At 43.3% G+C, this 27,466-nt stretch overlaps 1 protein-coding gene and 1 long non-coding RNA gene across 3 annotated transcripts; one reads left to right on the top strand and one right to left on the bottom strand.

The window, feature by feature from the left end:
• Window positions 1–33: 33 nt before the first annotated feature.
• slc22a17 (solute carrier family 22 member 17) lies at window positions 34–19,452 on the top strand. 2 transcript variants are annotated; one of them, XM_085286526.1, is made up of 10 exons: window positions 34–198; window positions 2,110–2,670; window positions 7,168–7,271; window positions 9,002–9,156; window positions 9,531–9,696; window positions 10,143–10,267; window positions 13,853–13,958; window positions 14,181–14,404; window positions 15,073–15,184; window positions 16,684–19,452. In XM_085286526.1, the coding sequence occupies exons 1-10, from the start codon at window positions 64–66 to the stop codon at window positions 16,958–16,960; spliced, it is 1,965 nt and encodes a 654-aa protein (XP_085142652.1). In that variant the 5' UTR covers window positions 34–63; the 3' UTR covers window positions 16,961–19,452. The 2 variants fall into 2 exon arrangements, with proteins under 2 accessions (XP_085142652.1, XP_085142651.1); XM_085286525.1 differs by lacking the exon at window positions 34–198 and adding an exon at window positions 234–629 and having other exon boundaries at window positions 16,684–19,450.
• On the bottom strand, window positions 8,430–16,188 carry LOC146566896 (uncharacterized). The gene is made up of 3 exons (XR_014893846.1): window positions 15,037–16,188; window positions 14,266–14,450; window positions 8,430–10,300 (listed from the first exon to the last, which is right to left on the bottom strand). It is a non-coding gene; the product is annotated as an uncharacterized LOC146566896 (long non-coding RNA).
• Window positions 19,453–27,466: the final 8,014 nt, after the last annotated feature.

The raw sequence follows: 27,466 nt of genomic DNA, 5'->3' as shown, positions 1-27,466 counted from the left end.
TTCCTTGTACACGATCTTTGATTGAGTGGCGCGGGCGGAGGGAGGGGGGCTGTCGCTCTGGCGATGTTTGCCGATTCTTCTCGAAGTGAGACTCGCCGCTGGCGGAGCTACTGCCCTTTAAACAGACACGGCTCTCCGCAGTTTTCCACCCGGTCTTTGTCCTTCGCTCCACTTCCTGCCGACGCCTGCCCCTTTAAGGTGATGCCGGGCACAGTTGTGCGTTATTGTTGAATTATTCTGTGTCATGTCGGCAGGGATAAACTTGGACTAAACAACACCGTTACACAGCAACCGACGGTGGGAGTGAAGGAGCAAGCGGAGCATCAACCCCTCCTCCGGCGGCATCATCATATGCTCACGCGGCGGAGGGACGTTGGCTGTGTTTAGGGACTAACGGAGAGTCCGGTGTCCTTGCCTGTGTCAAAGGCAAACGATTGTGTTCATCCGAGCCTTGCGGTACTTCTCCGGGACAGACATGTCTGTTTGTGTGGCAGACAGAGCGGAGGAGACGGTGTGAACGCGGTGAAACTCATCCGCTGTCCTCCTCTCTTAAGCCCGCGATGTTTGGGATGTTTCAGAGAGACGACGGGTGGCAGGATTTTGGCTCACAGTTGGCGTCGCTTTAAAGGGTGAGTAACAGTGTGCGCTTTGTTTTGAGGCCGCACAGGGGTGTGTAACACTGGCTGTGTGTGCTGGTCCAGAGTGCCGGGGCAGGTGTCTGCTCAGTCCGCCCGGCCCAGCTGCTCTAACGCCCCTACATCACGCTGCTGTTCTCTCCCTCGTTGCTTCGTTGCTCTTCTGTCCGGCGTACAGCCCAGCCAGCCCCCTCCCTCTTTGTTCACCCCCCTCCCCCCCGTGTCCTTTCCCCTCCTCGCGCGAAAGCTCTTATATAACCCTGTGGGATTCCTTTTTTTCTTAGCAACACTTCCTGGCCCTGTGCGAGGAAAACACGATGACGTTGACCCACGGAGGGGCACCATGTGCACCTGCAGAGGAGACTGCTGCTGAGGGGGAGCACTCAGGGCTGCTAGTGGGGTCCCTGAGAACACCCACCGCTTTTCCATTTAGCTCAGGGTAAACAACAACATGTCAGGCTGTGACTGGCATCACAAAGCCTGTGAAATGTGTTATAGCCAGTAGCTGACAGTTTCTACACACTAATTAGAGGCTTATGTTGACATTTCTTATGCTATGGATTATAATAGTAATGAGTATATATATTATACTTCCCTAAAGCTCAATGTGATGCTATTAAAATTGGTGGTTTTGTCTAAAAATCCCACACTGAGACATACTTGGCTTCGTGATAATCAGGCTTTGTTTTGAAAGAATCTCGTTCTTTTCCTGTACAGGTGTTTGCACACACACACACACACACACACCCACAGCTCTGATTGTATCAGGTTAAACGGAGCGTTTAGGTTTTGTTTGACGATGTCACATAAATACGAATGCAGTGGCTGGAGTAAGTGCACTGCCTCACTGACCTGTCATCGTAAAACTTTGCAAAGCTTATGCAGCGTGCAGTCCACCAGAGCTGCTGTTTCACTCAGACACATTGTGATCACTTCAAAACTAGCATGCAGTGATACCTTCAGGGGTTGTCATGAATTGGGCCTGTGTTCAAAGACAGAAACAGAAAGTTGGAGGTGCGATGAGAGCAGCTACGAGTTGCATCATGGGAAATGTAGGATCTCTTTCGTGTTGTTGGAAATTGAATTGATGAAGAATTCCTGGTAGAGCCTGAGTAGTGCTGGATTTCTTGAGCTGATGCTAATGTTTAGGGCAGGATATTGAAAAATTGGGTGAATATTACATATTAATGATATCAAAGTGGTGGCTACTCTGCTGCGTGATGCAGAGAGCTCTGAGAGGATCTGTAACACAGGAAAGGAAGTCTCTTCCGATATCACAGCAGCACTGGCAGATAACATTATCTCTATCTATTATCTATAAACAGTGGATGCGTTTGTTCTATTAAGATGGGCTTAGCTTTGAAACTGAAGCAGCTAAGTGGACTGTGTGGTGTTGACATGTCAGAGCGTCATATCTGTGTCCCATATTGGTGCTTGATCTGTAATAATAACGAGTAACCTTCTGCTCACACAGTTTTACCGAAGCTCTACTCTTCTGCCCGGGGACCAGCTTGCTCACCGTCCTCCATCCTGGTCCTCTGCCTTCAGTACTCCAGCGGCAATGACATCCCCGGACTCCCCGCCGATAGTTTCCCCATCTCCTTGCCCAGCTCCCCCTCCATCCCTCCCCTCCTCCCCTGTGCCCTCTTCCCCAGCGCCATCCTCCTCCTCGATCCCCGCGCCGCCCTCGCTGCCCCCCACCGGTGAAGTGATGGTGCTGGCTCTGGGCCGGAAGAAGCAGAGAGTGCTGATTGCGCTTTCCATCCTGCCCAACCTCTTCCTGGCCTTCCTGCTCTCTTCGGACCCTCTCATCACCCTCCCCCCTCACCACCACTGCCACCTGCCGGGCCCCGTGCCATCGCCTGAAGTGCTGAACGCCTCAGTACCTTGGGAGAAAGGGCGACGGCCCGGGGACAGCGGGGGCCCGTCCCAGTGTAAGCAGTATACCAATAGTAGCCAGTCTGCTGTGGTGGACTGCGAGAATGGATGGGACTACAATGTCACAGAGGGGCTGAAGAACAACATCGTCACTGAGGTAAAGTTTTACTGTGGGATCCTTTGAAGCTCTCTAATTATGGTCTTGGCCTGGATGATTGTTTTAGCTTGGTGAAGGGAAGATGAACTTCTTTTCAGGTGTAGCTTAAGAGCCTTAAAATCATAAAAAAACTTTTTCATACTATATTGTTTCACCATAGCCTTACAGATCATGAACGCTCACTGTTTTGCAATGCCCTGCAGAACTATGATACAGCTGCACATATACTAACGACTTGGACAAAAAGTCTCCTGCCAGCTCCTCTGAAGGATCACTTTTTTTTTAAATGTGTCGTCTTGTTAACTTTAAATGGCACCTCTGTTTTCTTACCTTCACTGTTTTTCAAAGCATGATGTTGACAGCATTGCACACTTAAATGGATCGGTTATGCTCGGAGGATTTTTTTTACCGGGCCTCCTCAAGTAGCTTTGCATGGTTTATGTTAAAAAAGAAGCCTTCCGTATCTTATACTTGGCCTCAGTGCAGTTTATCTTCTATCTAGAACAAACACTTTTAGCACCGCTCCCTTTGAACCAGCTTAGTTCTGAAAAAATGCCAAACAGAAGGTTGTAGAGCCCGGAGCAGAAACTTTGACCCTTCAGAGGTCTGCTTTATTCTCACCACAGGTTTTCTTCATGCATGTGTGTGAAGAAATCAGAGCTTGTTGATTGGTCATAACTGTAACCATAACCTGTGTACAGCATATCCCAGTCTGCTCTTGCTCCTTATGCAATACTGCTTAACCGATTCTTTCGTGTTCAAGTACAGCACTTTCACTCTCTGGGTCTTTATCCTTCTCTGGTTGAATCACTGGTAAAGCTGAGTAGTTTGGTATCATTTCGAAGCCCTCGCAGCTCTGCTAGGGATGAGTTTTGGCCACTGCTATGATGTCACAGCATCATCAGACTTTCATTCAGCTCTGGCCGTGTGGAGGATTGTTGAGCCAAGATGGGTAATAGACACAGAGTCTTTGACAAATGTGAGTTCAATCGATGCCATCAAGGTAGAGAGAGAGAGAGAGAGAGAGAGAGAGAGAGAGGGCTTTCAGGGATGTGTTGTCTGAATTGTCAGAGGTCAGACCTCAAAGGTGCTAATTTCACACATCAAAGCCCATTTTGTGGATCTTTAAGCACCCAGTGCTTATTCCTCTTTCATTTGACCAGTTTGGCCATGAGGAGAAGAGCACCTTGATGTTTTTGGTTTTTACAATTTGCTTGACATGATGGTTGCAAAGTGAGTTTCGACAATCCGGTGACTCATTCAGAAATGTGTGTTAACCCACGTCATATTGGCATGTTGTAAGACATGTTTCTTCAGAGAACCATGCCTAGAATGTCAGAGATCAACACCTCGCTAAAGGAGAACAGACCCTGCTTACAATCACATTAACTCTGCCACAGAAGGAGAAGAAAATGATTGGAAACTAAGGCTATTACAGCGTATTGTATGCTGTAACATTATAATCCAGTGTTAAGTTGACGGAACAAGCCGTGCACAAGCACAGGAGTGCATTTTCTAAGTGTTTATGATGTTAAAACTGAGTAGCCTTGATCATTTGTTTCACTGCTGTGAGAACAACTTCCAGTCTTTACACTGCAGTTTGTGTCTCATGTAATCTGTGTGTACACAGCCAGCAGGCAGGCTGAAAGATTATCTTCAGTGGAATATGATAATATTTGTCCTTTAAAAAGAACTGTGGCTCATTATGCTAGTGGAGGTTTGTTTCTCACTGATGTCGCTCGTTTTGTTCACAACAATGAAGCCAGTCATCGGCACCACTGCTGTTTTCTACCTGTCTCGGTTGTTTTTGTTGATATCAGGCACTCTGTGTGTGATGTTCTGACATACGCTGATGTGCGTTTTCACCCAGACCTCTGTTTCAAAGACTGTCAGCCCAGTCCTTGATGGCAGCTAACCTTTCTCACCAGGCTGATCACTATTTGGCCTGTTTCTTTTTTTGTGCCCACATGTGGGGAACCACACCCAGCTCTAATTTATGGTGTAAGGGCAGCTTGCTTGTAACCCACCCCATACCACTGCAGCAAGCTGAAGACACTGGAAGACTTTAGCAGAAGTGTTTGCCCGTAGTCCTCTCTGTCCCTGAGCTTTTAGAGTCAGGCTAACATATTTCATCAGCTAGCTGGAGGGTGATTGAGCGTTCCTCCAGAGCTGCTTTGCTTTGCTGGCAGTCTGGCAAGCAGGAAGCAGGACCGCCTCTGATCAGCCTCATCGCTTCCACGGGTCAATAAAGACCATCACTTTAATACAGGCAAACTTTACTTACCACCTCTATGCTGTAGATCTGTAAACTAATGCACACAAACTGCCATGCCTGTTGAAATATAAAACAGTGATATTTAACATCCTTTGTCTTTGGTTTAATGTAAAACTATGAATTTGTGACGTGTGAGCTGCGAGTTTGTTAGAGCGGTTGTTCATGTTGATATTATGAGGACATGCTTGCAGGTTTTGTTTATTACTGGAGGCACAAACCTGCTGCTTTCTGGTTCTCTCTCTCTCTCTCTAAACCAGCCTGGTAGCTTTCAGGACTTGTTTGTGCGCATTTTCGCCTCATCCTCGTCTTCCACAGCATTCCACGCGTACGAGTTGCATGGTGTTCACTGTTGTGACTGCGTGTCTCAGCAACGGGACAGCTGATGTTATGTGACGGGCTTTAATGTTTCTGTGCACGGGTTCCAATTATGTAAGGCCGCTTAAATAACAAAAAAAATCACGGCCCTCTGCTCAGTCTCCCTCTAGATCATTAAAACCATTTTGCTTTCAGCAGCCAACAGGAAGCGACGTTAGCAGGACTCAGCTGTAAATGCAAATCAGTGGGTCGGCTTAATGTGATTAAACTCGGATCTGACAGCAGAGATCTTTATTTTTTTATTTCCTTTTTAACAGATGTGCTGACTTTCTGTGTGGCTAACTCATGCAGTCACACGGGCATTTGTTTTCTAATCCACTCAGTGAACCTCGTACCATTTTATTGTTGCGGTGCTAACGAGTGATTATAGCAATACACCCACTATATGTATCGTGACCACACACATGCATGTGTGTAATGTCGTTACATCTTCCTGTGTTTCTAGTATTTGTCTAATGGGCTTTTCATCCCTATTGTAAGACAGCTGTGTTTACACCAGGGAGTGTATATATCATTTTTGCATAAATGCATAAATGGGCCAGAACTAATGTCAGAGAAAAAAACTTTGTTTTTTTTTGTAAACTAAAATCTCTGACTTTGTTAATTTAATTAGTCAAATAACACATTTATTAATTAGTAAGTCAAGCGTACTGGCTCCCTTTATACATTTATTAGACTGTGCTACTGAGCTGTCTTTTGAGGGTGGTGTAGCCACTTTTAACTCCACTGCTGTGTGGTGGTTATTACCGAGGGATGTGAACAATTTAGATTTAATTACTTTGGCTGATGTTCTTTATTTTTATACTTACACTGCAGTAGATGGCAGACACTATGCAGCCTCTAAATGAACAAATGTGGGGATAACATGCTGTTAAATGATCAGGGGGTTAAAGAAAAACACAGATCACAAACAAGATGGTGGCAGTCACCTCGATGTCATCCATTGGTTAGTGAGGTTAATTATTAATCCCTGAGCTGAGCATTTTTCCCTCTAATGACCTGAAACTAGTGAGTGAGCCCATCAAATAATTACGAAAGTGTTTAGTGATGTTAGAGTTGAAGGAGCCAAAGGCTGATTTCTCTAAACTACACTGAAAGAGACTTTTATACAAGCAAAAATCTTTTTTGCTTTTCAGCTTATAAATCTGAGACTTCCACACTGGTGCCATGTTGTACAGTACTAACCATTAATCAAACCTAATTCATCTTTAGCTCAACTGGACAGGAGGAAAAAAAGGAGGTACTGTCTTGTGCAGAGTTTTGCTGAATACGCCAATTATTTACCAAATGAAACTGTAAAAGCGACAAAGCACTAAGTGGGCAAAGTATAATTAACAAGGTGTCTTGTTGCTAAATGCCCCCAAAATATCAGCAGTGAAGCAATCTTTGACAACTGATGCATTCAACCAGTCCCCTGAACTTGTGAGGTGTATAAATATATTGCTTCGGAGTTGGGTTCAAAATGGACAATAATGGGATCATTGTTTCTAACAGTTTATTTCAGTAATTTTACATGGCGATTCTGCACCTCTGCCCAGGCTGACCAGATGTCACCATTTTTATTTCTTGTCTCCCTGTCCCACATTTTGAGTAGTTCTGCAGGATGTTGTTTAAAGTTGGCCTTTTACCCAATGCATGTGAAGAAAGCAGAGAAGGCTTATTGCAGTTCAGTGGAGGCTAGGCTGTCTACTGTCACGCCCATTAGGAAATGTTACAAGTTACCAAACAGTCACAAGCTTTGCAGATTTTGTTGGAAATGATGGAAGACCAACCATCTACAAAGAAAATGAAACTGCTTGTTGCTAACTTGATTGGATATTAACTGAAAGACCTCTCTCCCTTCACAGTGGGATCTGGTGTGTGGTCAGTACTGGCTGGTCCCAGTGGAGGAGGTGTGTTTCATCCTGGGCATCCTGACTGGCTGTCTCTGCTTGGGCTACGCCGCTGACAGGTAATGTATGCTCACACACACCCCCATCAGGGTTTCCTGCAGGTCTGTTTTTCATGGCAAGCAAACATCAGGAATGAACACTCAGCAGCCGGAAGGACAACACATACAGCCAAAAAGTGAGTTAATAAGTTACTGAGGCAGTTTGGAGAGACTGTTTGTGCCTTTCTTGTTTGGTCACTGTGGACAGACCCACACGGCACACAATGGCAGCCCATTGTGGGCTGAGTACTGGGGTGATTAGTAGGGCACATCTGGACACCGTGAAGCAGCCCATAGTGCGGGCTGACTGTGGGCTGCTCACATTTAGCAGAGAGGAGCATCCAATGGGGCCCATTGTAGGCCCACTATGGGTTTCCCACAGAAAACCCTTTACAGGGACCCCAAACTGCTATGGGCTAACCTACAAGGGGCCCATTTCTGTGGGGTGTCCATAGTGGGGACCCAAAAGGACAAAACTGAACCGTGACCTCCATGAACTAGCCTGAAGGACAACACCGCTGTGGCATCTGTGCACAATAAATGTGAGCGTGCTCTGTGCACAGCCCCACAGTTCACCCACAGTTACCCTCCGTGGGCCCACATGGGCATGCTTCCTGGGAACATGTTCCAATAAAAGCCAGCCCGTCTGTGTGCAGACATCTGTGCTGTCAGATCATTTTGTTCCTCATTATTCTCTGTCCTCTTCTTACTTTGCAGTTTCATTACCTCACAGTCGTCATGCAGCACACAGAGACACACTCAGAAAAAGTAGCACGGTTTGCAGAATGAAATTTTCTATAGATTTACTGTGGCCTGCCAGTGCTTCCTCTATCCAACAGCAAGTTGTGGCCTCAGGCCAAAAGAGAAATTTATTACTCTTTTTATTTATCACAGTAAGATATAATTTGTGATGGAGGAAAAATACTGCTGTTTACTCAAGAAAATCTCATGGCTGTATTACAAACAATTTACCTCCCACAAGCAATTAATGGCAAATACATTTATGCTAAATTTGCATGCTTTATTTTGCTCAGTGGCCTCGGATGAGTCACACAAGTGAACCAGTGTGTGTCGTTTGAAGGGGAAGCTCTAGTTTTTGGGGGCAACTGCGAGGGAGATGATGCCACAGCTAACAGCTCTCATTAATTTGCTGACCAATTGAGCATAGCATTTGTTTGTTTAGACCGGTGAATTAATGGTGCCTCCTTGGGGGCACATGAAGAAGAAAAGGGAGCATTGCTAAGCTGCATGTTAGAAACTAAACAAGCAAACAAAAACTGGCTAATCGTTCATTAGTGAACAGTCGTGCTTTCCACTTGAGCTGTTTTTGGAAACGCAGCTTCCCTAAGCCTCTGTGATTGCAGCATTTCTTAGGCTCTTTCTTTTATTTCTTTTTTTATTCTAAACTCTTCGCGAGCTCTAAATTGTTCTGATTAATTTGTTTGTCTGGTAAACTACATGAAACTGGAAGTATAATGGCAGCATTAATGCTTAATGATGCTGTAAAAGTGTAGACTTCAAAGGGTGGCTCCCTGTCAGTAGACTCCTGTCCTATTTTCTGTTCTATTCCCTCTCCGTGTTAATATTTAAGCACACGAGCAGCTGCTGCATTATCAGCATGTACAGTGTGATTTGTTGTTGTGCATCTGCTCCTGTACATGTGTTTTAATTTATCCCTGTTAATTTGAATCTGTGTTTGCTTACTTTGCTGAGTTTTAATCGTGTGTCTGTATCTCTGTGCTTCCCTGCAGGCTGGGCAGGTCCAAGACCCTTCTGACCTCTCTGACCCTCTCGGTGGTGTTCGGGGTGCTCGTGTGTGTCTCCCCGTATCCTTCTGTCTTCATCGTCATGCGTTTCTGTCTGGCGGCGGCCAGCGCGGGAGTCTATCTTACTCTGTATATCACCCGTGAGTGTTTCAGCCTTGAAGGATGGGCGTCATTTGTTTCATCAGAACCCACGGATCATCACACAGGAACAAACACTGTAATATGCAAACAGTCATGCACAGATGGTTTCCTCCACAGTACAGTCACCTACCTGAACTTCACCTGAAATCTCAGAGAGTCTCAATTCAGTAATTCCTCTCTCCTTTTCCTTGTGCCGCTAATGAGGCCTAGTGATCAAATCTACTTCTTCTAGCTTGCATTATATTTCAATGGAACCAAGTTTTGGGGCACATGATATTTATATTCTCTTGTTTTTTTTTAATGTTTAACCTTTCAGAATCTGAAAAGTGTAAATAAAAGATTAGTTAGCTTTGACATTGTGTTGTTTGTTCAGGTCTGGAGCTGTGTGAGCCGTCTCTCAGGCTGATGGCCACCACGCTGGCTGGCCTGACGACTGTAGCCGGGGAGCTGCTGCTGCTGGCTGTGGCCCTCGGGTGCCAATCTTGGAGGGGCCTGCTGGGAGCTGGGTCCGCCCCACTAACACTCTTTCTCAGCTACGGGTAGGAATGTGTCTCTTGTTATTTTTACTCAGGCTTTTACTTTCTGAATCATGAAGGAACCTGGGAGTGGTTTTGCGTAGTGCCTTGATGCCAGCTGACTTATTAAAAGCTTTGTTAGATGGTATTGATTCCAATCCCCTTTTCACACTGAGCTGGTGTCAGAACATATTAGAGCTCCTTTGTTTAAGGTCCGCAGTCCCTCTCAGATCTGGGTAACATACCGCATTATCAGAGATTATAAAAAGATTACTGGCAGCGAATTGCAGGTTTTAATAAGAGAGGATTATAGAACTTTGCTTCTTTGTGACCCGTGCTGGTTAGTTTTTATACTGAAGCAGCAAATTCAGGTGAAAGCAACAAAACCTTAAAGCTTCTAAATAGTTTTAGTGCTGAGTAAAGGTCACCTGAGATCAAAGCGTTAAAGTATATTCCTCCTCCTCCTGCAGAGTTCCTGGGGTGTTTCCAGAATCTCCTCGCTGGCTCCTTCTGTCGGAGCGATCTTCAGACATGAATGCATTCAGCGAGAGAAGAAACTCCAACAGAGACGTGAGGGACGACGAGAGCTTCACAGGTGTGTTTGCAGCACTGACGTTAGATCCTCGTTCTGTAAACGGAGAACAAATTCCCACTTTACCTCACTGCAGGGTTCGGCGCCAGGCGCTTGGCTTACGAAGCCTGCATTATTCATGGAATAACTGTGGCCGTGTGTTTCAATGTATATGACCCTCTCACGCACCACTTCCAAGAGCGGTAATGATGCTCAATTACTATTCATGATTTATTAAGAGCGGATGGTTCCTGCATTAAAATGGAAACATAATGGGACGTAATGACTTGCTGTTAAAAGATGGCCTAAGGCCAGGCGACCACTGAGCTCTGCCACTGTTTACATGTCAAATGTTTCCAGCTACGTAGTGTCAACTTTGCACTGTTCAGTGACCTCTGTGTTCTGCTAGCATTAGCTGTACTGAGGTTGATAGTTGTTAATAGTTGCAAAATCTACATGTTATGTTTCCATTCTGAGTGTATTAAACCCCCCCACAAAGCTTTTAACCTAAATTTGTCCATATTCTTTTATGTCGAGCTCTCATTCACAGATAAAGTGATCAAAGAACATCCCCTTTTGTTGTGATTACAGTTCAGATCAAATTAAAATGGGGATTTATTTGGGTGGTTACTGTAATGCTGTCACGCTAGCAGGAAGGACACTCAGGAATACTGATGACGTGCGGAAATGTTTCATGTAGCAACAAGTCTTAAAGAGAAATGGTGTGAATGTATTTGCTGGCCGTGTTTCTCTCCTGGAGAAGTATCTCAGCACCTGAGGCTAGATGAGGCTTACATAACTCTGACCTATATTTATCACAACAAGATGATAAAGATGTGCTGTAAGGACATGCTATAAAATAATCCTTCACGGCACCACCTACACATGATTGGCATATCAAAGTTAACAATAAGACTGAACTACAGGGAGTGCAGAATTATTAGGCAAATTGTATTTTTGAGGAATAATGTTATTATTGAACAACAACCATGTTCTCAATGAACCCAAAAAACTCATTAATATCAAAGCTGAATGTTTTTGGAAGTAGTTTTTAGTTTGTTTTTAGTTTTAGCTATTTTAGGGGGATATCTGTGTGTGCAGGTGACTATTACTGTGCATAATTATTAGGCAACTTAACAAAAAACAAATATATACCCATTTCAATTATTTATTTTTACCAGTGAAACCAATATAACATCTCCACATTCACAAATATACATTTCTGACATTCAAAAACAAAACAAAAACAAATCAGCGACCAGTATAGCCACCTTTCATTGCAAGGACACTCAAAAGCCTGCCATCCATGGATTCTGTCAGTGTTTTGATCTGTTCACCATCAACATTGCGTGCAGCAGCAACCACAGCCTCCCAGACACTGTTCAGAGAGGTGTACTGTTTTCCCTCCTTGTAAATCTCACATTTGATGATGGACCACAGGTTCTCAATGGGGTTCAGATCAGGTGAACAAGGAGGCCATGTCATTAGTTTTCCTTCTTTTATACCCTTTCTTGCCAGCCACGCTGTGGAGTACTTGGACGCGTGTGATGGAGCATTGTCCTGCATGAAAATCATGTTTTTCTTGAAGGATGCGGACTTCTTCCTGTACCACTGCTTGAAGAAGGTGTCTTCCAGAAACTGGCAGTAGGACTGGGAGTTGAGCTTGACTCCATCCTCCATCCAAAAAGGCCCCACAAGCTCATCTTTGATGATACCAGCCCAAACCAGTACTCCACCTCCACCTTGCTGGCATCTGAGTCGGACTGGAGCTCTCTGCCCTTTACCAATCCAGCCACGGGCCCATCCATCTGGCCCATCAAGACTCACTCTCATTTCATCAGTCCATAAAACCTTAGAAAAACCAGTCTTGAGATATTTCTTGTCCCAGTCTTGACGTTTCAGCTTGTGTGTCTTGTTCAGTGGTGGTCGTCTTTCAGCCTTTCTTATCTTGGCCATGTCTCCGAGTATTGCACTCCTTGTGCTTTTGGGCACTCCAGTGATGTTGCAGCTCTGAAATATGGCCAAACTGGTGGCAAGTGGCATCTTGGCAACTGCACGCTTGACTTTTCTCAGTTCATGGGCAGTTATTTTGCGCCTTGGTTTTTCCACACGCTTCTTGCGACCCTGTTGACTATTTTGAATGAAACGCTTGATTGTTCGATGATCACGCTTCAGAAGCTTTGCAATTTTGAGACTGCTGCATCCCTCTGCAAGATATCTCACTATTTTTGACTTTTCTGAGCCTGTCAAGTCCTTCTTTTGACCCATTTTGCCAAAGGAAAGGACGTTGCCTAATAATTATGCACACCTGATATAGGGTGTTGATGTCATTAGACCACACCCCTTCTCATTACAGAGATGCACATCACCTAATATGCTTAATTGGTAGTAGGCTTTCGAGCCTATACAGCTTGGAGTAAGACAACATGCATGAAGAGGATGATGTGGACAAAATACTCATTTGCCTAATAATTCTGCACTCCCTGTATGTTTTTATAGCTGACGTCTGTGAGCGGCAGACACAGATCAAGGACACAGTTCTGTAGTGAGGTCTCGCTGCAGTCGGAAAAAGTGTAGCAGTATGAGGTGATGAAGAACATCATGTTTCATTTGTTTCATATGATCCATTAAAGGCCTTGAATTTCTCTCTCCACTTAGTCCTATGCTTTTACACACTCAGTGTTCCTGATTGGCTGATAACTGCATATTTGTCGGCTGCACAACCATGATGCAAATTTCCAGTTCTACCACAAGCCAAACGTGCATGTTTGTCTGTTAGACTGCAGTGACTGTGCAGGCCATTTAACGACAGTGAACTCATGTTTCATGTTCAGGAAGCCAGTCTGAGACGTTCTCAGATGTTCTCAGCTTTGTGACGTGGTCCTGCGATAAGCAGCCATCAGTAGCCGTCAGACACTCTGGAATAGACGGGGTCAGCAGCAATACTCAGGCATGCTCACTTGCTACTAAGGGGTCCAAAGTGTGCCAAGAAAATATCCTTTACACCATTACATCATCACCACAAGGCAGGACGGATCGATGTGTATATGTTTACATCAAATTCGGACACGTCCCTCTGTATGTGACGGCAGAAATCCCGTCCCATGAGAGCAGGCAGTTTTGCTGAGCTTTGTCAATTGTAATCTCAGTTTGCTGCTCTTAGCTGTATTCAGATGCTCTTCTGCGTACCTTGGTTGTAATGAGCGGTTATTTGAGCTTCAGTTTCCTTCATTTCAACTCAGAGCAGTCTGGCTGAACTCCTCTGATCTCTGACATCAACGAGACATTTTCTCTTAGACTTTCCTCTTAAACCTCACAGCTGGCTGTTGACTTACAGTTAAATTGTCTCATGTTCTGGATCCTTTATTAAACATTTCTGCACAGCTTACAAATGCTAATGTAATGAACACATCACTGTGGTTCCTACTGTAATTGTACGGTTTATTAAATGGCCTCCTTATGGCCAGATTGAGACTCCACGCGTGTCCTCCTGCACGTCTCTTTTCCCCCTAGTAATAAGCTGACAGCGAGCGATTGATCAGCGAGCAACCAGGTCAGGCCGTCCTCGTCTGTGTTACCCGACTGTCATTTTTCTTTTCTCCTCTGCAGAGCTGGATTCAGAGCCAGCCCCCTCCTCAAAGCCCCACCTGTCCTTCCCTGAGCTCTTCCACAGCAGGAACATCTGGAAGAACATGTGCGTGCTCGGCTTCACCTCGTAAGTCATCTCACACTCCTGACATTATTTCAGCAACGCAGCAGTTTGGAGTCACTCCTTTGTGTTTGCGCAGTGTCTCATTTACAGCTCTGGCTGCCGCTGCCTCATATTTCATGCTTAAAGTGCTGCGAGACTCACCTTTGCTCGCTCATCTTTTCTATTTAAAACCTGTTTGGAAACACGAGTGCTTACTCTTTTGTTTCTCTGCCCTTCCTCCCTCAGATTCATCTCTCACGGCATTAGTCACTGTTACAGCTCTTTCCGAGGTGACGTCAGGGGCACCGCCCCCAGCTTCTATTGGACGTACCTGCTCTCTGTGTGTGCAGGCGGTGGGGCCTGGCTGTTGCTTTGGATGACCGTAGACAGGTGCGGTCGCCGCGGCATCCTGCTTCTCTCCATGACGATGACGGGGCTGGCCTCTTTGATCCTCCTGGGACTCATGGAGTGTAAGCCGGCTTTACTTGGTAGCAGAATAGTTTTCTCCAAGTAAATCTAGAGTCAAGTAAGGAAGGCTATTAATAAAAGTCAAGGTGGGCACAGTTTCACTTCAGTACCCTGCTGTTAGAGAGACATTATGTTCGGATTAAAATCTTTGTTTGTTCAAATCCTGACTGGAATTTAAGTTGATGCTGATTCTGGGGCCATGTTGGATCCATCCCTCTCACACATCCTACTGCTCTCACTTTAGGCATTATGAAGTGTATTAGGAGCAAACCACTCAGCCCTGTTAATGGAAAAACCCGACCTGTGTTTTTTAATTTTTGCTCCCCCTCGACAACATTGTCTATGGAAAATCTGCTGTTGCCCAAATCTTGGTCTCCCCCTTGTGGCTGAAACCGAGTATGGCTTTCAGTTTATGTAGGACACTGCAGTGACAGCAAAGTCAAAGCTGTGTCCGGCCCTGAGCTTTAATCATGCATCAAAGCCTGAGAGGACAGTGGTGAGTGTTGTGGATCCTCTCAGTGGATGTTTATTGGTCCCTATGATCTGCAAAGGCTCATGGAAGCAAGATGTTGCAGTTTGATTCATAAATTAGAAAAACTAATGTCATAATAGATGCATGGTAGAAATGCTACACCTCAAAGGTTATCCCTGCTCTCCTCCCCCCTGTTAGATCTCAGTGAGACGGCCATCACGATTTTCTCAGTGCTGGGTCTCTTCTCTTCCCAAGCCACCGCCTCCCTCTGCATCCTCTTCACTGCAGAGGTCATGCCTACCATCATCAGGTAACACAGCAGCACTCTACAGTCACTCTGCAGCTCTTTTACTACGATGTTGTCCTTCTTGTAGTGTAGGTGAAAAAGAAATGCCAGCGTAGAAGGCGTTGATGTTTTTCTGTCAGTAAGAGCGTGTGCGGGCTGCCAGAATGAATCACAACATGTGAAATGCAGCAAATGTTAAAGAGAGGAAATTAAACAATTTGATACCACAACAACAGCTGTCTTTCTAAGTAGGAGGAGTTTCAAAAACAATGGAAGTATTTTTCCAGATTTAGTATAAAAAAATCGATCTGTTATCTAAGAAAATAATTGACTTTGTGGAGAAGAGAGATGAGAATACTTTGAAGTACAGTGAGATCTACAAACAAGCATCGTTTCTAACTCTGTGTGAGGGCAAAACAATCAGCGCCCAACAGACGACGGGAAGGACGACCTGCTCCGAAAACCTCCCCGAGGCCTGAAAAGGACGCATCGGTCCCCCCTTAAAAAAAATCATTATTTGTAACAGATGTAATAAGCTGAGACTTTTAATGAGTTTGGGTTCATCAAATCTTTATAGTTATTATAGCTGTGCGTTTTGCATTTTGTAAATATTTTTTCTTTCGTTTTTGACTTTTTGTTTTAATTCACTTAAATTTAATTGGTTTCCAGAGCAGCTTTAGTCATTTCAGTTTAGCCTTTAGTTTTATTTATTTTTTGCTTATTTATTTGTTTATTTATTTATCAAGTATTAATGTGTCATACCAGAGGCAAGATTTAGGAACATCAGTACAGGCATAACAAAAAACACACTGTTTGAAAATCTCAATAATCGCGAGCGTGGCAGCCTCATGAGGCAAGGTGGGATAATAAATTTGGCCAAACTAACAGATACTAAAACTAAGAAGTTTTTAAGTTCACAAAATTTTAATTTTAGATTTTTTTACAAATTTTTTTATTTTATTTTTGACTTAAAATGTTTTTTTCACATTTAGTTTAGTTGTAATTAACTACAATAAGCTTGGGCTAACACAACAGCTGAACCTAGTTATAGAGTCATCAACAAAAGGCTTAACTGAGTCACCATGTTTACCATTAAAGAAAACTGGAAAAATGGGACGACTGTGGTTCAGGGGTTTTGGGAAGCTCATCTGTAACCGGAAGGTTGCCGGTTTGATCCCCCAGCTCTCTCTGTCCTGGTCGTTGTGTCCTTGGGCAAGACACTTCACCTACCGCCTACTGGTGTTCCTCAGAGGGGCCGATAGCGCGATATGGCAGCCTCGCTTCTGTCAGTCTGCCCCAGGGCAGCTGTGGCTACAACTGTGGTTTGCCTGCACCAGTGTGTGAATGAATAGTGGAATTGTAAAGCGCTTTGGGTGCCTAGAAAAGCGCTATATAAATGCAATCCATTATTATTATTATTATTATTATTAAAAATGATAATTGATGAAAAGATAAGCAGAAATTGTATTAAGTGTAAGTAAATCTTGTCAGTTAACTGTGTGTGTGTGTGTGTGTGTGTGCAGAGGGAGCGGTGTAGGAGCCGTGCTCGCTCTGGGCTGCGTGGGCCGTCTCAGCTCCCCTCTCATGGACCTGCGAAACCACTACGGCTACTTCCTGCACCACGTCGTCTACTCCTCTCTGGCTCTGCTGGCCGTGCTGTCCATCCTGCTGCTGCCCGAGAGCAAGAGGAAGCCACTGCCCCAGACGCTGGCCGACGGTGAGCAGTACAGACGCCCCCCGCTGGGCAGGAGGAGACGGGACAATGTGCCGCTGCTGGCGACCCCCAACCCAGAGACCTAAAATACACTCTGTTAACACCACTCACTTTTACAGCCAGGACATTTTTCATCAATCATGTTCATGTAGAGGACAGACAAAGCAATATAAAAACCTAATAGGTAACCCAGAGCGACGGAGAGAAAAGGGCTGCAACAGATCATCACCGATCAGCATCCACGACACTGATGACAGCGATCAGACTTTCAGCTTTTTAACATATCATCGCTACAGACGTTAGCGATTGGGTGGAGCTGCCGTCATCTTCGTGTTTCTCTTTTTCCCACCGTTCAGATGTGTGTTAATGTCCTTGTGAAGACACACAATCTTCACACGCATCTCCATCTCTTTCTGGCCGGACGGCGGCTCCCGCCCCCGCCGCGTGAAACACACCAGCACCCACTGCTGCACGCCATCCTCCATCCTGAGTGTGTCCATCACAGAGATGCTAGCTGCTTAGCATATTTGACTTGAAGAGTGGTCGTCGGTTATTCCTAGCATTTGTTTTAACCTGGAATCATGTGTTTGTTTTCTTTTTTTTGCGTGTGTTTGCTGCGTATGACGACACAACATGTCCTCAGAGCTGTACAAAAGTCAGTTTTGTACCATTTTCTGTGACCTTTGTCGTAAAACCGTCTAGCTCTCCGAGCGGAGGAGGAACCACAGTTCTCAGACGTGTGATGTAACACTTGACAGGATTGTTGGGGTTAAACGCCTTGTAAATACTCTAGAGTTAGTTTCTTTAACTTCCTGGGGCATCTGAGTTGTGTTAAAGCAGACCCTGTGGCTGGATCCTTACAGTACAGTATGCTATGCAGTGAGGAAAAGCACTTTGAATCTTTTTTCTCTCTTCCTTTTTTTTTTTTTTTTTTTTAAATAATGTTGAATCATTTGATTGAAGTCTTCAAAATCAAGGGAATAACAAGTCAGCTATTATAAATATTTGGAACAAAGGCTAAAACTTCTCTGAGCAGAGAACAAATGGTGGAAATCCACTCACTGACTCTGGCCTGGAGCCAGCGGTGTTTATATGTCTGTTTATATTTATGTTGTTCTTAAGCTTAATTAGTAAATTATCCAGAAGCATTAAGCTAAACTGGGTTGACATGGAATGAACCTTCCATTCTCTGGTGTCATTATTCAATAACAGTCAAGCTGTTGACCGTCACAACATTCCTATCTGCATGTCTGAAATCACTGAAGGGCTTTTTTTATGTATGTCCTCAGAAGCTAATAGTCAATACGTCTCTAGATGACCAGTCTCAGCTGTAAGAGAACAGACGGGTACCACAAACTCTAGTAGAAGTTTTTAAACGTGCTTTAAACGGCACACTTACTTTATTTTTTCTGAAGCTGAACGTGGAGTTATGATGGAGGTCGTCTGTTATTTTTAAATGAATGTTTATTCATGCTGGAGAAAGGACCTGATGATTACACTCCATTGGATTTGAATGGGAGTTGCAGAGGGCCCCGGAGCTCCAAATTAACCCCTGACTCCTCCTCCTCCTCAAGCACGCTCCTGCGAGGTTTTCAGTCTCTAGTATGCTGGCTGAAGCCGTATCACGTATGGCACAAATTCAACCGTGTGTGTATGAGTGTATTTTCCCCCCTCAAGTTCACACCTGTGTGAATCTGTGTGTGTGTGTGATTTTAAACAGGATGGAGGTTTTGGTTAATTTGGACTCTGAGCACTGAGCACTAATTATGAAGGACGCACACCTCAGCTGATGGTCTCTTTCCCCGTCAGCCTTTGGTACATCTTTTTTCTTTTCCTGTGTACGTTGCACTCAAATCCTAACACTTATACACTGATAATTATTATCACTATGATTAACTTGGGTCGAATAATGTTATGTCTGACAACATTGATGATGTGTTCAATGATGAGTGTGATGCAATTAACTATAGCCTGATTTCATGTCAAATAAAACTGATTAAAAAACGTATGATGTGAGCAGTTTTGACTCGGGCAACCTTGATGTATACACTTCATTTGAAGAATCACTTTGAAAGTTTCTTCCTGTCCGTTCTTCTTTGTTCTGCAGGAATTTCAGCATCTCCTTTTTCATGCATGTTGTCCTCGTCCTGTGCTCCATGATGTTTTAGAGGTCATGTAACTCTGGGTTTAGTTGGCCTAGAGGTTTCTTGGTGATTTTAAAGTCATATTATTCACATATTCCCCGTCACAGTTGCTAACAAGGCTTTTTGGGTTTATCTATATCCAAATCAATACCCCAATGATCCACGTTTCCTATTCTGTACACATTTTGGAGGCATATTTGTAAAATGGATGTGTGGAAAACTGATTTTCTTGAAATGCGGATAGAAAGGATTATCAGCTAACCTAAGCAAACAAAGTTTGATTAAAATATGAATGAATCGTTGTAATCCCCATTATACGCAGGGTTGTATAACAGATGTTGTCTCTTTGTGCTGCTTGACTAAGCAAATTAAATAAGTGGCTGAGTAATCAAGTCGTGAAAATAAAGCGATGGTCTTTAGTGAAAACTGAGTGATTATTTCAGCCTTACTGTTCTGACATTTGGTGCGATTTTCATTCTCGGTACATAGAAAAACAATGAAATACACACACAGTCTTAAATTTGATGTTTAACTGAATGATGTGATTATAGGTATAAAACATTTTTCCATTAATGTAAACTCATCAGTCTACATGACTATTTCTGCTGGGTCTATATTTTGCGAAGGGTGACGGCACATAAAGCGGTGGCCTGATCATATCTCAGTGTGAATTGCTGTTTAATCTCTCTGATCTGTTTTGGAAAGACCTCTCGCCGTCTCTGAAAATCTGATCTGCCAGCTGGCTTAGAAGCGACGCTCTCCAGGAGGCTGACCACCCATCTATGATGAGAAAGAACGAGTAGCAAGGGCACATAAGATGATAGCATGAGACACAATATACTTTATAGTGTAAGGGTTTGGTCTTTATGAGTCTATGCAGTATATAGTTGGTCTTCTTTAGTTAGAGGCAGGACATGCAAACTAAAAATGATAACAGAATATTAGAAGAAGCCAAAATTCCTACAAAAATCTGAAAAGGAAAGCAAATAAAATGGAATCAGAAGCTATTCAATGTCGATTTTATCATCTACATTTTCTGTATTTATTCATTCACTTCTACTATGAAAAAAACTTTAAAATGTACGCACTGGTATACATGGTACAATTTTTAGATAAAAGCTGTGAATAGACTTTAAGTTTTATTCATAACTGCTAGATGGGCATCTCTGACAGGCATCACTGAGACTCTGTGAGTTATCTGTCATCGAGGACAATAGCAAGGAGATCGTCAAAAAGCCAGCTCGAGTTACGCTTCAGTGAAAGGAAGAATGGCAACAGCTCATTCAGTGAATAAGAGCTGCTGAAAGTCAGACGTGTCAGAACTACGGTCCAAAAGCTCATAAAGCATCGGACACAACTAACATTCTAAGTTGATAATAAAAATCTCTCAGGTTTGTTTTTATTATTTTACGTGTGAAGGTGTGAAAGAGAATTACAAAAACGTAAGAGGCATTTCCTCAGCGATGAACCATTAAAGAATTTATCAAAAGGCTTTTTTAATGTTTAAGGTCTTAGCTTTGCTCTTCTTTACAGAAGTTGGGCTGGGTCACTTACTGTCATGTCTTTCTGTAAACCATCTGACACTGCAAAGAGTGCAAACTCAACTGGAAGTACTTGCATTTAAAATGTAATACAGAGAAATTAAATTATTAGTGTAAAATGTAATTTTCAGTGAAATGACACATTCTTTCTCTTCTGAATAGCAGTTTTTGCTCCTGCAGCCCTAAGACACATCTGGTAGCAGCAGCTCTCACTCACCCATCCAAACCTGTCCAGGTGCAACTTCCTCACTTCTAAATATGCCCACCCCCCCAAAAAATGTGCTGCTCCCCCCGGTGACCCCTCTTGGCAAGACTGTTCTATGTTTGTAATAATTTTAATAAATGTGCATGTAAGAGAGAGGAAGACACCCTAAAATTCGTTGAAACGGTAACTTGTTGTTTATTCCTGCATCAATAATAATAATATTTTTCAGGAGCTGGACTCATCCCTCAGCTCCAGTGAAAAGAACTCTTGCTACTTCATCATACCAAGACATTTTAGACAATTTATACTCCCAACTTCGTGGGAACAGTTTGAGGACGGCCCCTTCCTGTTCCAACACGACTGCACACCAGTGCACAAAGCAAGGTCCATTAAGGCAAGTTTGATGTGGAAGAACTTGACTGGCCTGCACAGAGTCCTGACCTCAACCTGACAGAACACCTTTAGGATGAATTAGAGCGGAGAGTGCGAGCCAGGCCTTCTCATCAAGTGTCAGAGTCTGAGCTCACACATGTGCTTCTGGAAGAATGGTCAGCTCAGCAGGAAAATGTTTACAGAGGTCAAGAGAGAAAAGCTATTCTCCCCTTTAGACGTCTACAGGACCAAGTCTTTTTGCAACCACGGCTATCGCCATCTGGTGGCTTAAAGCGAGAATGCAGGTTCAGGGCTTCGTTTTGCCTGGGGATATGATATTCTTCCTATTAGTGTGTTTAGCCTGATGAAAATTTAAACATATAAAATGAAAAAATATATATAAATAAAAAAACCCTCAACATCTGTTAAAATCCCAAGTCAAACACAGCCCTCTCTTCAGTATACCACAATGCAGTGTTTTCATGTATAAGGCTACAAAGAAGCATGCAGACAGCTGAGACATTGTTGGGAGGCCAGGTCAAAGCTAAACCCGAGGTGTGAATTTGTGGCATTGAAAGACTTTCTCAAGTGATACAACATGATCCTGCTAAGAAATCCCTTTACATTATTCACAATTAGCACATTGTAAGTTGTTTCCTTGGACAGTGACAGCTATCGTCATCTAGCCTCTCAACAACTTGTTAATCCTCTGGGTCCTTTAAGGTGTCTGGACAGGGTGATGGATCAGTTTAAGTCTTTTTAAACTCTCATTTTTACTATAAAACACTGATTTTTAAAGCTGCAAACTGGCTATTTTAATTTGAACTGTTTGTTATTGTAGACCTATGATGTGCATGGGACCAAATATTCCACTTATTTCATCAACAAATCTGTCAGAAAGCTCCTCCTCAGATCAGCACAAATGCAATCTGTGACCACAAGATGGAGATGTTCCAAGAGTGAGCCACTCTTATCAGTTACAGCATTTTTTAAAATCATAATTTATTCTGAAAGCACAAACACATTTTACATTGAAGTATTTAATGTTAGTAACAGGAAAATCAAATCAAAAGATTTTTGTTATGACCCATTAGAAACGGTCTTGTGTACTAACAGAAAAACACATTTTAATTCTGAAACTGATCATAAATGTTTCAAATGACACGTGAATGATTTTTTTGTGGAATGTCGACCAAAGAGACAGAGACAGTGTTTGTGTTGCCTCTCAAAGTTCATCACGGCTAATTGATACCTGTGCTGATTAAAAAAGCAATGCATTTGGCTGGATGGAGCCTCAGCCCTTGTCGGCTTGACTGCGGTCTTAAATGCATTTGTCATCTGGCTGAGCTGTGCAGCAGAGCAGCTTGCTGAGTGGAACAGGCTTCATTTCTCAGAACAAAAACACTTGGGTTTTAAAAGAAACACTGCTTCCTAATCTGACTTGATCAGTAGAAAAATATCTTTCCAATCACTTTAGCACAGCTACAACAGCTGTCATGCTGAATTTAAAAAAAGAGCAATAAATGTAGTTTATTGAGTGCGTGGAGCATCAGCCTTTATGGCTTTCATTATAGTATCAAAATGGCAAAATACAACTTTAGAAACTGTGTGAATATGATGGGATGCAGTGCTGTTGATCAGGTTCTGGTTTGTGAACAGACCTGCTTTTAAAACCATAAAAGCTGGAAATGGATTATAATGGACAGATGAAAGGTTGTCGATGGTTACACCCAATAAAGAGGATCGATTTGTTTCACTAAATCACCTAAACAAGGCATTTGTAGAGTGTACAGCAAGTGTGCAATTTTTTCTTGAATCAACAAAAGTAATCTCCACATTTCAACTTTTTTCTCAAAATACATTTTCGACTTTAGTCTCGAAATGATCAGCAATATAGTTTTCTAACTAATGTGGCCCTAATACTCTGTCATACCCAACCTCAGTTCACATGCATCTCAGTGCAGCCGCAGAAAGGCAGTCGTCTCTGAGCACGTCACCTGGCTCAGTCTGTCTCTGCAGACAGACAGCTCCGGCACCAGAGGCCTATGATGACAGCTGAGGTTGAGGATCTTAACAAAGATTGGTATGTTCCACCCTTGTAGTGCAACAATGCCCTCAAGGTTAGAGTGCTGCTCTAAACATACACTGTTAACGCTGTCTTATGAAGAACTCAGGGCAAGATGGGGAACACGGGTTGTCATCCTCTCTCCACCTGCGCAGGACCACGTTATCACCTCATAAAGTGACTGCACATTCCCACTGCTCACTTCTTTTCACTACTTAGTTCTTCCAAATGGACAAACAATTGCAGTGCATTTCTGTAGGATGTACTATAGCAGATTTTTTATCTGGCAAAAGATGAAAAAGTTTATTTGTTGAATATTTGGCAAATATTGTGAAAAGTAAAAATGACAGTGGCATACAAATTGATAATTCTTCTCATAAGTCCTTCACATGGCTCTGCCCTACACAAGCTGCCTTTAGTAGTCAATAATAATGCTATCTGTATTGTTATTGGCAACACTCGCCCTGTATTTACTTGGGATCAGATTGATAACACCACTTGCAGTTGGACTACTTTGTGTTAGCGTTGTGGTGGACTGGTGATCCATCCAGATTTTGCCTTTCACCCAGTAAAGCTGGGATCTCATGCACCTGCTGTTCTTAATCAATAACAGTTAAAGAAAAATAACTGAATGGATACTCAGAGTTGGTATTGTGAGTTAGATATTGCCAGTATAAATGTCATGCAGGTGTTTGTGTTTGTGCAAAGTTTGTTGGGGTTTAAGCCTCCAAACTTCATCATAGATCATAACCCTGTAATCTGGAGGATGGCAAAATAAGGACTTTCAAAAAACAGCAAGTTTTTGATGTGCTCTTAGTTCCCTAATTGCTAAGACTTGGTAAGAATATTGATAAACAAAAATAATATATTCTGATCACCTAGTGTTCCAGTTGGGGTTTTCATTCTTGAAGACTTAGACAACAAAAGGTTACATAAAGTATCTAATGTCATTGGTGTTTAAGAAAATAATAGATATGTAAATGAAATACATCCCAAAAAGGAAATATTTAATATGCCTAAAGCAGCTAAATTCCACTGGAAAACTGGAGACCTGACAACCTTCACTCCTAGTCCCTGTTCTGACATCCTGTATTATCTCCAAACAACTGTATACAGTGGGGCAAAAAAGTATTTAGTCAGCCACCGATTGTGCAAGTTCCCCCACCTAAAATGATGACAGAGGTCAGTAATTTGCACCAGAGGTACACTTCAACTGTGAGAGACAGAATGTGAAAAAAAAATCCATGAATCCACATGGTAGGATTTGTAAAGAATTTATTCGTAAATCAGGGTGGAAAATAAGTATTTGGTCAATAACAAAAATACAACTCAATACTTTGTAACATAACCTTTGTTGGCAATAACAGAGGTCAAACGTTTACTATAGGTCTTTACCAGGTTTGCACACACAGTAGCTGGTATTTTGGCCCATTCCTCCATGCAGATCTTCTCGAGAGCAGTGATGTTTTGGGGCTGTCGCCGAGCAACACGGACTTTCAACTCCCGCCACAGATTTTCTATGGGGTTGAGGTCTGGAGACTGGCTAGGCCACTCCAGGACTTTCAAATGCTTCTTACGGAGCCACTCCTTTGTTGCCCGGGCGGTGTGTTTTGGATCATTGTCATGTTGGAAGACCCAGCCTCGTTTCATCTTCAAAGTTCTCACTGATGGAAGGAGGTTTTGGCTCAAAATCTCACGATACATGGCCCCATTCATTCTGTCCTTAACACGGATCAGTCGTCCTGTCCCCTTGGCAGAAAAACAGCCCCATAGCATGATGTTTCCACGTCCATGCTTCACAGTAGGTATGGTGTTCTTGGGATGCAACTCAGTATTCTTCTTCCTCCAAACACGACGAGTTGAGTTTATACCAAAAAGTTCTACTTTGGTTTCATCTGACCACATGACATTCTCCCAATCCTCTGCTGTATCATCCATGTGCTCTCTGGCAAACTTCAGACGGGCCTGGACATGCACTGGCTTCAGCAGCGGAACACGTCTGGCACTGCGGGATTTGATTCCCTGCCGTTGTAGTGTGTTACTGATGGTGACCTTTGTTACTTTGGTCCCAGCTCTCTGCAGGTCATTCACCAGGTCCCCCCGTGTGGTTCTGGGATCTTTGCTCACCGTTCTCATGATCATTTTGACCCCACGGGATGAGATCTTGCGTGGAGCCCCAGATCGAGGGAGATTATCAGTGGTCTTGTATGTCTTCTATTTTCTGATGATTGCTCCCACAGTTGATTTTTTCACACCAAGCTGCTTGCCTATTGTAGATTCACTCTTCCCAGTCTGGTGCAGGTCTACAATACTTTTCCTGGTGTCCTTCGAAAGCTCTTTGGTCTTGGCCATGGCGGAGTTTGGAGTCTGACTGTTTGAGGCTGTGGACAGGTGTCTTTTATACAGATGATGAGTTCCAACAGGTGCCATTCATACAGGTAACGAGTGGGGGACAGAAAAGCTTCTTACAGAAGACGTTACAGGTCTGTGAGAGCCAGAGATTTTCCCTGTTTGAGGTGACCAAATATAAATTCTTTACAAATCCTACCATGTGGATTCATGGATTTTTTTTTCACATTCTGTCTCTCACAGTTGAAGTGTACCTCTGGTGCAAATTACTGACCTCTGACATCATTTTAAGTCGGGGAACTTGTACAATCGGTGGCTGACTAAATACTTTTTTGCCCCACTGTATCATCACTCAGGTGCATTACAAGGTGAAGTTGAAGCTGCTGTACATAAAGCAGACAGCCAAGGTAGCTGATGTAAGGAGAACATCAGAGCATGTTAGCTGACCCTTCAAACAGTACAGGACAGCTGAGAGCTGAGTGTGGAACTGACAGGGAACATTATGTAAGGGCTAATAAGACTACTTGAGGTGAGGCCCTTGAATGTGGAGCATTCAAGTGTTGAAAGAGTCTTGTTATACAGTGCAGGGGTCTTGGAAGAGAAGATTCCTTCTCTAAGTCTAAGAGAAATTATCACTGTGTAGACAGTCTCACACTTTGCACGGTGAAGAAATACTTCTTGTGATCCTGGTGACAGCAGCAGACACTTGTGAATTCAAACGATTTCTCCACCATGATCATATCAGGTATTTATCTTTACAATGACAGAAACTGATCTTTTACTCAAGAGGCTGTGATGATTACTGAAAAGGACTCACGCGCTCACACACACGATGGTTTGCGTCACTGTTGAGAGGGGCTGTGGCCGTATGGAGTGCCTGCTTTGACTTAAGCTCGGCAGAAGGAATCCCAAAACAATTTCACAGGTTTATCTTTGTCCTCAAGGGTAAATGGAAGGAAACAATGTCAGGCCAACAAGATGAAGCGTGGGGGTGACAGAACGAAGTAGCAGTTACGGTACCAGTATATAGGGTGGTGACCTGGCCTTGCCGAACAACAGCTGCAAACACGATAATGCTCACACTCAAATTTGGATTGGATTTAGAGTGTGAACATGCAGAAAAATGAACAAAAGCTCGATTTGAATATAAAACAGATTCTTTTTTGTATCTCATCGACTCCTCTTTTAGCTAGATTGTTATGCAAAGTGGAGAGAAATGGCACAAAGCCAGTGAGTGTGAGGATCTAAGTAAGTCTGACATCGTGTGCCACTATGCCTTGGCTGTCAGTTTCGGTGCCAGTGACATTTGTAGAGGCTTTATGAACGTCATGCTGCCATCTCAGAGCTCAAGGACAAAAGGAAGAAAACAACAGGCTATAAACACTTGCCCACTTTGTTTTCAAGATTATTGTGCTGGGGAAGCAGCAACTAATAGTAAACCTGATGTATATTTATTGTATTCCACTTGTAGTATGCTGGCACTGTATATTCCTTGACAGTAAAGCAAAATAAAAATAACAGAGTTTAAAGACTGGAGGCAGGTGGGAATCAACCAACTTTTCAGGTTATTAAAGATGGACTGGAGAAGTGTCGTGGGCAGGAATGTCATAGGGTGGAATGATTGCAGTTGACACATTTTCAAAGGGGTTGAGGTCGGGGCTTTGGGAAGGCCATTAGAGAAGCTTAATGTTAGCCTGTTTTATCCATCCTAAAACAGTTTTGGTTTGAGTTTGAGATCATTGTCCTCTTGGAATACCCAACATTGGTTGTGGTTAAACTATTTAGCGTTTGATTTGAGGTGTTGAAGCTCAAGAATTTGGTGGTATTCCTGTTTTTATTATTCCATCCACTTGCAATGTGCAATGTACCAGTGGCAGCAAAACAGGACCACCACCATGCTTGACAGTTGGTACAGT

This window comes from Mchenga conophoros, linkage group LG9 (genome assembly GCF_057382185.1).
Source record: "Mchenga conophoros isolate Kocher_MC1m ecotype Shallow Benthic linkage group LG9, M_conophoros_male_GT1.1, whole genome shotgun sequence".
Lineage (NCBI taxonomy): Eukaryota > Metazoa > Chordata > Actinopteri > Cichliformes > Cichlidae > Mchenga > Mchenga conophoros.
Note: the sequence above shows the minus strand (reverse complement) of the source record. Positions and strands in the feature narration are given on the sequence as shown.